General features: G+C 36.0%; 3 protein-coding genes across 5 annotated transcripts in view; 2 read left to right on the top strand and 1 right to left on the bottom strand.

Annotated features, from left to right (window-relative positions):
* The window catches only part of LOC128885387 (thyroid transcription factor 1-associated protein 26 homolog), an 84294-nt gene that overhangs the window by 47015 nt on the left and 23680 nt on the right, over positions 1–13599 (top strand). The window lies entirely within an intron of this gene.
* LOC128885377 (N-acetylglucosamine-6-sulfatase-like) lies at positions 6014–8786 on the bottom strand. 3 transcript variants are annotated; one of them, XM_054139394.1, is made up of 10 exons: positions 8644–8786; positions 8086–8301; positions 7940–7999; positions 7643–7849; positions 7397–7558; positions 7154–7327; positions 6881–7082; positions 6511–6803; positions 6319–6435; positions 6014–6250 (listed from the first exon to the last, which is right to left on the bottom strand). In XM_054139394.1, exons 2-10 carry the CDS (start codon positions 8194–8196, stop codon positions 6083–6085), a joined length of 1494 nt encoding a protein of 497 aa, XP_053995369.1. In that variant the 5' UTR covers positions 8197–8301; positions 8644–8786; the 3' UTR covers positions 6014–6082. The 3 variants fall into 3 exon arrangements, with proteins under 3 accessions (XP_053995369.1, XP_053995370.1, XP_053995371.1); XM_054139395.1 differs by having other exon boundaries at positions 8605–8727; XM_054139396.1 differs by lacking the exon at positions 8644–8786 and adding an exon at positions 8597–8611.
* LOC128885370 (methionine--tRNA ligase, cytoplasmic) lies at positions 8213–13532 on the top strand. The gene is made up of 15 exons (XM_054139380.1): positions 8213–8815; positions 9043–9194; positions 9268–9375; positions 9460–9609; positions 9696–9946; positions 10026–10142; positions 10221–10259; positions 10341–10505; positions 10663–10939; positions 11024–11405; positions 11505–11718; positions 11816–12052; positions 12447–12780; positions 12869–13099; positions 13179–13532. The coding sequence occupies exons 1-15, from the start codon at positions 8713–8715 to the stop codon at positions 13326–13328; spliced, it is 2910 nt and encodes a 969-aa protein (XP_053995355.1). The 5' UTR covers positions 8213–8712; the 3' UTR covers positions 13329–13532.

Genomic DNA, 13599 nt, shown 5'->3' with positions numbered 1-13599 from the left:
GAGGAAAAGAAAGGGACTGTTTCGTCCTGGGCCTCATAGTGGGACTCGTCAGTAAGGCTTACCTCTACCAGTCCCGTGCCTTAGCCCTTTGCAGTCCAAATTTTCTGATTTCAGTACACATTTTTTGTCGAGCCTTCTGGGACCGAGTGCTTGCAAGCTTTGCATGCTTTAGTGGCGAAGACAGAAGGTGCCACCAGATTAGTACATGTACCACGTTGAACGCCGCTTTTCGTTAACACGTTGGCTGCCAGACTGAAACTCGTGAAAATGTCTACAGAATGAAAATTTTGTCTCGAGACTATTGAAGATTAGACAATTTAACGCTTGTCCTAGTATTTACGTGTTGCCCAATTTATTTGTTGTAACCTCGCCCAATTCACGAATCCTCTCCAGACATATACATTCGTTACCGCCTCACCTTTGAAACCAACTTTTTTAGTCCCTCAATGGAAAGTCCCGCCACCCATATCTTGGCGACCAACGTGTTAAGGAATGGCTAATGCCTGAAGCCAAAGCTGAAGAAACGAAAACACCTGATACCAGAAGACTGATCGTGGTCGCCATGGCGCAATAAGAGTCAAAGAAGGCAGTAACAAGCAAGAAATTTAAAAAATTCAGTCCCAGTGTTTATCGAACTCGTGCGAAACTTACGAACGTTTTATTTACACGAAAACAGATATCGCCTGAAAGCGAGCCATCCCTACTTCCGGTTGCGTCCACTGCGCGCGCGTCTTTAATAATTCTAATCGTTTCATCGGGGAACAATTTCTCGCGAAACATTTACGGCGCGGGCGGCGCGCGATTCTCGCGAAATTAAAAACTTGATGACCTTTCATTTCAGCCTTTTAAGCGGTGCACGGCAAATGGTAAAAAGGGAAAACGTAAAGCACGGACACATTCGAGCGAGTTTTCATTTCGCGCGCGCGATTCCGCGTACTGCTCGTTATGAAATCCCGACGCGATTTCCGAAATACGTCAGGGAAACGCTTTATTATTTTCTGTTCTCGCGTATTATACCGTTGTATAATTTCACGGGCGAAAAAAGAAAGGATGGGGCAGAAGGGAGAGGGGAAACGCGAAGAAGGGAAGAGGGGGTGGGGGTGGGGGGGGGTGAAGAGACGACGACGAAGTGCGTTGCACGCGGCTATGCACCTGGCGCAGCAGTAATTTGTAGTTTTTACGAGAAATTCTATATTTGCTCGAGCTTTTCATTAACCCGCTCGCGCTAACCGAGCTGCGACACGGTAATAAGTGTTGCATGAACAAAAGGGGTTCAGCAACCGACTGAACGCAGTTATGACCGAGTCTACGGGCGAAGAGGGCAACGACGGTCGGAAAAAGCGAGAGAAAGAGTGGGAGAACTTTCTGCTGTTAATTAATTATTTCCGTGACAAATACCAACGGAAGGCAAACCTTACACTAGCCTGAACGAGAAACGACAGAAGACATGGCGGATTGGTGCGCACCTTGCATTTATTAAAATACGTCTTGCTTTCCATGCGCGGTACTCGGGACGTGTATGCTGACTTCCGAAGAAAAAGTTGATTCCTGGGAATTTTTAAGCATGGTAATTACGTAACGTGGTAGGTTGGAGTTCACGAATATATACAGTCTGAAGTATGTCTTGTGAAATTGGTATCGAGATGTATTGGAAAGTATCGTTGCGCCAGGATTTATCTCGATGTAGCATTTTCTCATCTGGACGTTATAAAATCTCATAAACTAGTGATCCAATTAAAATATTGCGCGAGGTTTCCTCGATATTTTAGTATATCGATCAAATATAACATCGTTAATCTTGCATTTGTAATGAAAAATTGAATGCTTCTTTTAAATCAGTGGTACTCTTCAAAATAAGTACTGACTAAAACTCCCACGCGTTACATTTAAGATAACGTATTCAGGAATATTCTACACAAATCTGAAGCGAGTGGTAGCAGTAAGTTCCGGAAAAGTATACTGTTTCAAGGGAAATATCTAACCTGCCACTATTCTCCGGTATTTTAAAATGTTGTTTCGATCGGAAACAAGTAAAAATATATTTATAAAATAAATTTGGAATTTTCAAACTACGTAATCCGACATTTGTCGTACGTATTTCTGAAACTTCGTAAAAATCCACGAATCGTATCGAAATCTGTCTTCTTCGACGTCTCACCTTCGCTCGCGTATCATCCAAAGGTCAACGTGTGAAAATGATCGACAAACAACCGATACTTCGTAGAAAAATCGCACAAAGGGATTCTTTTATCTTAAAATCGCGATTGTCGGCTATTTATGCGCGCTGGATGCAAATCGACAAGGCTAGAGGCGTAGACCTATTCGTGAGGATAGAGAAATTGGCAGCTGCGTGGTTCACAAGAACGACGGACGTCAGCTTGCAGGATACAGGAGCAGAAGTGTAGACAGGATATCTCGAGAACTTATGTACTCGACTAGATCTTCCGACACCTATTGGTATCTTGTCCGTTGCGCACACGAGTGGCGCTCGTTTCTCGAGTTACAAATCTTCGCTAGCCAATGGCCCTGCCTAAAACAATATTGGCGTGGGCAATAGGAAGCCCGCGCAACCCCTCTACACATTAGATATTTATTCAAGACCGTCCGACACGGCTGCTTTGCTCTTGTTCACCGTGAAACTCGTGGTTTCGTGTACGTGCAAATACATATACAAGAACATACATGGGCATCCGTGCATCTCACCGACGGAAGGTACCCAAGTAGTCGGGACTAAGTACCCCAAACCCGAAATGTTGACCTAGTTAATAGCCTCGTGTTTGATTTGACTACTGTTGTTCGGGTAAGCGGTCCCGTAATGCGAGCTTCGTGCTTTTATTATTATCGGCTAGGGAAACTCAATACTATTGAAATTATCTGCAATTAGGGACACCGACACGCCTTCCTTCCTGTTTCGTTTTTTTTTTTCTCTTCTCCTCTCTGTTGGCGCGACTTGTGTTTTTACAACTCGTACCGTCACGAAGAGGTAACTCCTTTTGTTTTTTTTTTTTTTAGAATAAACAGAATGATCTGTAACTACTTCGTTGAAATGTGTGTGCCGAAAATATTTTCTACGCAAATATTAACGCCGTGAAGCGCGTTAACGTCTTGGATTCGTACGAGTCCGGAAATTATTAGACATTGTAATTGTGATTTATAAGTTTCATCTGGTACGGTGAAGCGAGACATGGAGAGAATTAAATTGTTAGTATTTCTATGGAATTCTCATAGAAAAGAATCCATTACGAAAGCTTGTACATAGCACGAAATATGATATTTCAAATGTCGTAGCAATTAATGCCAGATCTCACTACGTACACATAATCAAATCTCCTTGTAACTTTGTCGAGACATTCTGAAGACACGTGTATCCTATTTGCTGCAGTATTATTTTGTAAATGCAAATCAAACCTACGAGTTTCAGTCGCTAACAATTTGGGACGCAACCGTTCGAATACTTTCGTAAGCAATTTTATACAGTATTCATTTAAGCGGACGGAATTTAATTCGCGAATTTTAATTGAAGATTCTTCGGAGTTACGATGAAGTTTATCATACAACAGCATTGCTCGCATTAGCGTTCGCCGCGAGAAAGAATTGAATAAAGGAGTGAAACGAGCGAAGGGTGAGCAATGAGACGGAAAGTAAACTTTGTTACAAGTTTTATGACAACAGGAACTAATTTATCGTAAAGAAACGCAGTAAAAATATAATAGACAAATTTAATATACGAATGCAATATACAAGAAAACGTACCAGAAAGTAAACAAATTGTAATGGTTACGTAAGAAAAACAAATGTAATATTTGACTATTATTTAATTGTTTGTCTACTATTACTTTCAATTGTTCGTCTTACTTCACGCATATATGAAAACTAGAAACTTGATCACTAATGATTATTAGCCGCGTACAATGTATATTTTACTCTATTAAATTAATATTACGATTCATTAAAGAACATCAAAATAAATTGATCGAAGCGTTCAAAACCGAAATACTTGAAAGGGATTTTTGTTTAACAGTTGAGTAGATTTTCAGCGCGTTTCGGCGGAAATTTTAGTTGGTCGATCGAACGTTGCGACTTACTGCGAGTTGGTAAAAATTGAACAGAACCGAGATCCCCGGGGGGCAGGAAAGCTAGAATCCAAAACTCGGAAGCCACCGAAAGCCATTGATCCTAATGCAGAAGGAAGCGATCACTCGCTCCGGCGATCAATGAAGAGAGAGAAAGAGAGAAAAAAAAAAAAAGGACTTTTCGCAAGCCGACTTACACGTCTCAGTGACGATGTAACGACTTCACAATTCGAGCCGAGGTCTGTTAATCCTCCACCCGATCGATCGAGCCGGAATTCATGCTGTTTACCAAAACGCCCGCAAAACTCTCTTTGAATGCCGCGTTCTCAGCTGTGCTTCGTTTTGAAAGAAGCGCACTGTACCATAACTCGACTTACGAATTTCCCCGTTCACGAACACTAAAATGTTAACACGGATTTCAGTGCGAGACTGTTCCTTGAAATTCTCGCGCGGAGCCGATTATTTTTTCCTATCCTTTCTCCGTCAAGTTTGTTACGTTATCGAAGAGTTCCGTTCTTTAGGCAATTACATTTTTTTAAGGGATGAAAATACGTCAGTTACGCAACCGATTGCGGTTTATTATTGCACAGCGCCGATTCGTATGATTTTCATCTATAATTTCATGGATGCTATGTTAGCCCTAAATACCATCTGTGCAAACGATTAAGCAGCCTATAGAGCGGTTAACGTTGAGTGTACAAACATTTCGACGTTCTTTCATACGACATGAAAGGATGTCTCTTACGGTCCTTGGCACTGAAAGGAACGAATCGGGGCACTTTGTAGTTGCCCCCAACGTTTCAGATTTTCGGTTCGAAGGAATTCAGTGTATACGCGTGTGCTCTTGAATCCGCATTAATACAATGGGCGTATATAGTATTCGTACACCGATAAATTTCCAAAAAAAAAAACTGTGTAAAATTGTAATTTATTAACTTATTTCTTATAAGCAGTGACATTCTACGTATTCCCGGAAGTCTCTAAGATAGATGTAGTCCAAACAACGTTTACTAGTTAATATAATTTGTGAAATTAACAAGGAAAAAAAAAACAATTAATCGATAGAAATGTTGAAGCAATAAGTATTCGCAAAACTGTTTAAAAGTACTTTCCTGGAAATTTGATGTTTTCTCATTCGTACGTAGCAATAAACTAATGTGTTTACGTTACAAACTCTACTGTAAATGGTTCGTCATAAGAATCGTACAAATACTTATTGCTTCTATACTTTCACCCACTTTTCACATTTTTTTGTTAATTTCGCAAATTATATTGACTAGTAAATGTTGTTTGGACTGTATCTATCTTAGAGACTTCTACAATTTACAATTCTACAATTTCACACAAAAGTGTTTTGGGAAATTGATCGGTGTACGAATACTTTTTACACCCACTGTACAGTTTGCTGCAAAAACTGTTCCACAGTATACGCTACCGGCCATTAACTTCGATACATGCGATCGTTAAAATGTGATATTATTACAACTCTCGTATCGAACTCTGCCAATATTTTACCATAAATCCTTAAATCATTCGAAACGTTTTAATAGATTAAATTTATGGACATGCTAGGAGCGTATTCCTCTGTACTCCGTCTTCGTTCAGTTTTCTTTTTCTCTACCCTCGCAATTGCGCGATTGCTATTCAGATATTCGAACCGCGGGGCTTTAATAAAAATATTTGCTAAGAAAACAGTTTGCCCGAGGTACCCGGAAAGCAAGACGAGTTATTCTTATATCCAGATTCGCGGCGTATTCTTCGCCCACGATTTCCATAAATGCAGTAATTCGAAGTAAGACGGCCGCTGGCGTTCTCAACTTTTAATGGTTCGTACCCTTATACTCCTCCGTAGATACAATTAAACGAAAAATAAATTTGTCAATAAATCAATACTTTTCTTTACGTACGTGTGCGTTTCTCGAATAATAACATCGAAGGTGGTTTACAAAACTTACTTTATTACCATTAGTTCAAAGTATTACAAAGTATTTAAAAGTGTTATATTTGTTCTACATAAAAAAGTTCTCGTTGTTTGTAGCGATGCATTCTTCGTTCTTACAAACAGACATTTTTTTCAGATGCTTTCTAAATCGATACCTACGACGACGATTCATGCTGTATCCAATATTTTCCATTTGATAACTGTCGGTAGTTATGTTATATGCTTCAACAAAGTGCTATCAACGAAACAACGAATGTCAGTAAGTCATTTCAATGACACATTCTAACTTATTATTAATAGTACCTGGTCGTCCTCAAAAACACAGAAAATATTATTATAATCCGGAGATAGGTGGCGTATACAACTAAAAGTATTATTTCCAGCATCTTGACATTTGCATGCCATGTCTTTCATGCACATCTACAAACATTGTAAATCATAGCAAATCTTACAAAAGAATCACTGTTTCTATTGTTATATATAAAAAAAACTTACAGCAAGATTCGGATCGCTATCGTTTGGACAACCCGATGACGGAACACCATTAGATTTCTCTCCCCTGTATTCTATTAAAAGTGTTCTATCTTTTGGCAACGTCTTCTTTAACAGAGATGTTCCATCCGATGGACGTTCAACGCCAGCTATTTCTAAAATCGTGGCAAATAAATCAACGCTACTAACGGGAGCAGAAATTTTTGACGATACAATTCCAGGACCTTTTATTAATAATGGAACTCTAATATCTGATTCATATGGTTGACGCTTATCCATAGGCATACTAAACTGGCCTACAAAATGTAGTATACAGAATACATGGATATATAGAATTTATATTTGCATACGTCTTGAACGCTAAATGTTTTACCAATGTGATATCCATTGTCAGACGTAAATATAATATAAGTATTATTTAAAAGATCTCGTGTCTTTAAAGTTTCGTATACATTCGTTACGAGCTCATCGACAGCTAACAATGTTTCCCATCTTCTTCTGTATATTTCATCTAACTCAGGTAATACATGAGCAGGAAGTGGAGATGGTCCTCTCCTCGCTAACCAATGCTTATCCTACTTGTTAATATTAGTTTAACGATCTAATAAAATAATGTTAAAGGGTAACAAAAGAAAGTATGGTGTACCGTTTGTCTTGGTGTATTAAAATTTGGTGTTCTTTTGGCCTTTGTGCCTTTATATTTATCGTTATGACGTACCGCAGGTATAAAAGGTGCATGAGGTGCGGGAGGTGCTAAAACCATAAGAAATGGCGGACCATCTAGATTACGAGTTTCAATAAAATCTATTGCTAAACCACTCTGGAAAGATATGAATTTGAATGTACAATAATAAGAAAACACAGGCAACTATTACAATTTCCCACTTACAATTACATCGGTAAGGTATTCGGCTGGATTATTGCCAAATTTCATTTTAGTTCCATTTATAGATAATGAATAGTCATAGTATTTTGAATTTCCGATAAGACCAGCCCACCAATCCCATCCTGTTGGTACATGTTCTGGTCCACCAACAATTTTATCACCATACTTTATGCATTTATTAAGAAAATTTTAATATTTCGCTTTATATGAAATTAATTTTATTGTCTAATTCAAGTGTCACACATTTACCCGATTTAAATATTTTCCAGCATAAAAGGTTGTATATAACATCTCCCGTTTTAAATATGCTGCGAATGTATTTGGTTCTTGTAAATCCTGCCATGTAACGCTATTACAACCTCCATCGATAGAATTATTTACTACTAAATGATTATGTTGATATCTTCCAGTTAAAATCGACGCCCTATTCGGGCAACAAATAGGCGATGCAACAAACTAGTTAAACAAAATATTTTTAATTGCATTTTATCGTAACTAACAGTCTATCATAAAATCAGATTACAATTTGATATTCTGAAAACGTACACAATTTGAAAATGTTGCACCTTGATTTCCAATTAAATTCAATGTATTTGTCAATGGTGTCTGAAAGTAAATATAATTATGTTTACTCTTGTTTGTAAATGTATTCGTTTTGGCTAAAATTTTTCATTATATGTTCCAATATTTACCATTCCATCGAGAAATACATCCAAATCATCTGCGACGATTAATACAATATTTTCTGCGCTACACGATAGCGACAAATAATACAAAAAAATACAAAATATTCCAATAATCATTTTTCCAAATTAGCTGCTACGTACAATATAAAAAGAATTTATTGTCACGGAATAGAGTGCAGAATATAAACCGCTACGAAACATATACGAAGGGTATTCCCCGAACTTGAAACAAAAGAGAAAAAAAATGGTACAAATTGCTGTTTATGTTTCTTATTTAAATTTAATTTCACTTTCGCATTTTGCTTCGGTTGTAACTATCGCTACCTAACTTGTGACTCATGGTAAGAATAAATTGAGCACTGATTTACCAACTGATGTTCAGTGTCTGTCAAATTTTATATAATAATCCAATAAAAAAAAATATAATGAATATTGTTAAGCGAATAGAGTAAATGAAAAAGCGTTATTAATTTTAAAAGATTATAAGGTTTCAAATAGATTAGTAATGTGCTATGACTTTCTCACGATATCCATTCCCAGAGACTGCATTTAGTTGTCGCTCACATGTGTCGGTTGTGTGCTGAACGTATTTTCGTCTATTTATTGTGAATATTTATTAACTTATTAGTAACAATGATTATCTCAACGAATGAAGGCAATCCAAATGCGTTAAAAGTAATAGTTGCAGCTAAAATAGCCCAACAATCCTTCACTGTGAAAACGGTGCAACCAAACGGTAAGGAACCTAACCTTTTCAGTGCGAATAATTCAATTTCGAACTATATGATGAAACAACATATGTTTGTTTGTGAATAGTATTAAGATAGAACCAAATAAATATACTATTAAACTTCAAAGGATTAAAAAAATTTACTTGTTCAATCATCAGATCATATTTCTGAATGATTTAGTTATAAACTGATTGTACCTAATATAAAAAGAGTTTTTGTATTCTATGTTTAGCAAGTTTTTTGGGCCGTTTACCTACTATTGAACTGCCATCCGGATCTGTGCTATTTAGCACAAATGCAGCAATGCAGTTCTTAGTACCTTCATCTGAAGGATCACTGATTATTAATAATAGATGGTTGGAATGGGATATTTCTCGATTACAGGTAAATAAATATAAATCAGTTGGATAATTTTACGTGTTAATTATTCACAATAAAGTGTTAAATTAATTTTTAGCCAGCTATAGTGTGTTGCAGTAATACAGGAACTGCAAATAAATCTTATTTGTGGACTTTACTAAAAGAACTCAATGATGCGCTAAAAGACAGAAAGTACTTAATTCAGGTAATGTAAATAAAAAGTATATGCACAATGCAACATCAAACGAAATATTATGATACAACTAAGGTGAAATTAATAATATTCTAGGATAACAGTGATTTATCATTGGCAGATGTATGCATTTGGGTAACTATATGGTCTACTGTATTAGTTACAGAAGTTGGACAGGAACTATGTAAAGAATATTCATCTATTAAAAAATGGTTATCATATATCGAGTTACTCCCAGTTATTCAAGTATGAAATTCGTTTATTATTGTTACTACATGTTACATACATTTTGAATTCACGATTAATGCTATATTGGTATTTCATATATTTAGGACTCCCTTAAGGAATACAAGTTTGAAAGAGGCATTAAAGCAATTCTCAGTATTCAAGCTGCATTTTGGTTTCCTGTTAATACAGTCATGAACACACGGTCATCCAAACCAGCTAGTGATGTAAGTTTAGCTCAAATTAGCCCAACTAAAGAAAAGGAAATTGAATCAATTAGTCAAGAAGAAGTTCAAAATATCACAAGTAATTGGTCTTCTAAGTCATATCCAGCTATGAAGGATTCTCCGTATCCTGTGTAAGCTTGAACGTACATAAATATAATTTGAATGGAATGATAAGTACATTTTTAATGTAAATATACACATTATCTTCAGATTACCGAAAAAGGGTGAAAAAAATATTCTAGTAACATCTGCGTTGCCCTATGTCAACAATGTTCCTCATTTAGGAAATATTATTGGTTGTGTACTTTCTGCTGATATCTTTGCCAGGTTAGGTTTCATAATTCAAAGAGTAATGTATTTTATAATTCAATATGTACGTGTTTTAATCTTAATTTTTATTTACAGATACTGCAGACAAAGAAATTATAATACCCTTTTTATTAGGTTTGTACTTATTTTATTATCTATTATTCGTTTCTAACCTTAAAGATGAAATATTCCGATAAAACTGAAATAATATTGCAGCGGCACTGATGAATATGGTACTGCTACAGAAGCTAAGGCTTTAGAAGAGAAAACAACACCGCAAGCTATATGTGACAAATTTTTTGATATACACAATGATGTATATCGGTGGTTTAGCATAGGGTTTGATTATTTTGGTCGCACTACTACACCTGAGCAAACAGAGTAAGATGCATCTTGTACTAGCGTCATTATAGAATATAATTCATTAAAATATTCCCGTCAAAATTATAATTTATAGATAAAATTACATTTTAATTGTTTTCTTTCTATTGCTCTCTTGCTTAGTTACAGAATGTAATCATTTTCCGTCGTCTTTCAGAATTGTGCAATCATTTTTCTTAAGAATAAAATCGCAGGGGTATGTGTTAAGCGAAACTGTGGATCAACTCCTCTGCGAATCCTGTAATAGATTTTTGGCAGATAGATTTGTAGAAGGGACGTGTCCAAGGTGCAAATATGAAGATGCACGAGGTGACCAATGCGACGGATGTGGGCATCTAGTAAATGCCACAGAGTTAATATCTCCACGATGTAAAGTATGCAGCAGTAGGCCTGTCATTAAAAAATCGGAACAATTTTTCTTAGACCTACCTAAGGTAGGTATTTTATTATATAACTAGCATTATTTAATAATAAATGTATATTATCGTGATTTAATATAAAGATATTCCTCTTTACAGTTAGAGGCTAGATTAAAAGAGTGGTCTGCAACTGTGGAAAATGGATGGTCAGGTGTCGCGAGAGTAGTTGCAAAGCCGTGGTTACGCGATGGACTTAAACCACGATGCATAACACGGGATTTGAAATGGGGAATTCCTGTTCCAGTAAAGGGTTTCGAAAATAAAGTGTTCTACGTCTGGTTTGACGCGCCCTTTGGTTATCTGAGTATTACAAAGAGATATTCGAAGGAGTATGAGCAGTGGTGGAAACCTAAAGATGTAAAAGTTGATTTGTATCAGTTTATGGCAAAGGATAATGTTCCGTTCCATGCAATAATGTTTCCTGCTTGTTTATTAGCAGCTAATGAGGGTCATACGTTAATAAAACATTTAATGGCGACGGGTATGTCTAAACAAAAATTGATATACATTAAACACGTTGATATTGCAAAATATCTGATCGTTTATACGTTTAACTATTAATGTTTCACATTTATTTCAGAGTATCTTAATTACGAAGATACAAAGTTTTCTAAATCAAGAGGTATTGGAGTGTTCGGCACCGATGCTAGAGATACGGGTATACCAGCTGACGTTTGGCGATTTTATCTTGCATTTGTTAGACCCGAAACTCAAGATTCTAATTTTAATTGGGTGGATTTAGCGACTAAAAATAATAGCGAGTTATTAAATAATTTTGGAAACTTTGTTAACAGGTGCGCGATCTTGGTCGATAATTATGTAATTGTTCGAAATTCCACATTCCCCCTTTTTTTTTTATTATAGTTTCTAAAAATTATTTTTAATAAATAGAGCCCTGGTATTTACGGAAAGATATTTTGACTCCAAAATTCCATCGATGGAACTTCAAGAAGACGACTTAACACTATTGGTATTAGCTCAACGCGAATTATCATCTTACATACAGGCTTTGGAGCAAGCTAAACTACGAGATGGTTTGAGGCATGTGTTAGCAATTTCTAAACATGGGAATCAATACATGCAATTCCAAGAACCATGGGTGAAAATCAAAGGAACCGATGATGACAAGTAAGCAACTCGTGAATGTACAATGGGTATAAGGTTACGTTTTTAATTACGTTATTTTATTGTTTAATTTGAATCATTTTCTAATTTTGTTAGATGAAAGTCGTTATTGACAGCAAAAAATTTGAATACTGTAAAATGATTTTGTTGCGTTAGAGGTTAGAATATTAAATATTAGAATATTTATTTCCTAGGTTCCTTTGTTCAGTGCGGATTGCTGTTGCGTGACTTAATTTTATGCTGTAAACTGAGTATGACTCTTTATCGGCTTTTATATGTTAAATAATGTTGCAGGTCTGTGCTATAGTACTTGTGAATAAGCTTTATCTAGTAGAGTTAAGTAATGTCATTCTTCACTTACGCGCAAAGTAATCACCATTTTTTTTATTGTTTACAGGAAGAGAGCTGGAACGGTCGTTGGCATTTGCTGTAATTTGGCGTGTCTCTTATCAGCTCTTTTATCCCCGTTCATGCCTAACACTTCTCGCGAATTAAGATCTCAGTTAGGATTGGACAGTAGTAATTATGGTTATATCCCTGATGTTATTACAAACATACTTTCAACGGGTCATAAAATTGGTAAACCATCTCCTTTATTTAAAAAGATGGAGGACAAAGATGTAGAAACATTGAGAAACAAATATGCTGGTAAACAAGAAACAGTAAATAAAACTCAAGCAATTAATGTGCATGACGATGAAAAATCTTTAGAGGGTGCAATAGTAGCACAGGTTGTTAAATCTTTTTAATAATAATAATAATCAAAGTAAATGCTAATATAGGTTTGAGGTATTATATATATATTTTTTATATTTTTAGGGCAACAAGGTTAGAGACCTGAAAGCCAAACACGATAAAAGTGTTTGGTTACCCGAGGTTCAGATTCTTTTAGACTTAAAAAAGAAACTTACTGATCTCAAGGGTGGTGAAAGCAAGCCTTCTGTACCGTCGCAACCGAAAACTAAGAAGCCTGAACCGGTACCTGTACCTGAACAAAATGGAGATGTCCCAACGGATATAGCAAATTTGGAATCAAGTATTGCTAAACAAGTATGACGAAATCATTCACGGGCAATAATATAATACAATTAATTTTGATATTATGATATATTTATTATTCCATTGTTAGGGTAATCTCGTACGTGAACTGAAAGCCAAGGGGGATAAATCTGTATGGTTACCGGAAGTGGAAAACTTACTAAAACTTAAAAAGCAGTTAGCAGATCTTACTGGAACTACTCCAGCTCCGACTGACAAGAAGTCTAAAAAAAAGAAATAACTGACACACTATCCCGCGTATATGCATTTGTCATCATCAGAAAGCTATCACAATATTTTTTAATAAAACATCATCTCCCCTTCTATATTATCCTAACCTTGTTCCGGCGATACATTCATGCTATATGGTATTTTTTTTCATATAGTGTAATCGTGCTGGTTTATTTAACAAATTTAATTTATATATTAAAACTGTACAACTAAGTCTTGTGGTTCGTGTTTTATTTAAATGATTTACATAGAATATTACCACATTGATTATATTCCTAAAC

Source organism: Hylaeus anthracinus, unplaced genomic scaffold (assembly GCF_026225885.1).
Source record: "Hylaeus anthracinus isolate JK02 unplaced genomic scaffold, UHH_iyHylAnth1.0_haploid 11981, whole genome shotgun sequence".
Lineage (NCBI taxonomy): Eukaryota > Metazoa > Arthropoda > Insecta > Hymenoptera > Colletidae > Hylaeus > Hylaeus anthracinus.
This window is presented reverse-complemented; position numbering and strand designations above follow the sequence as displayed.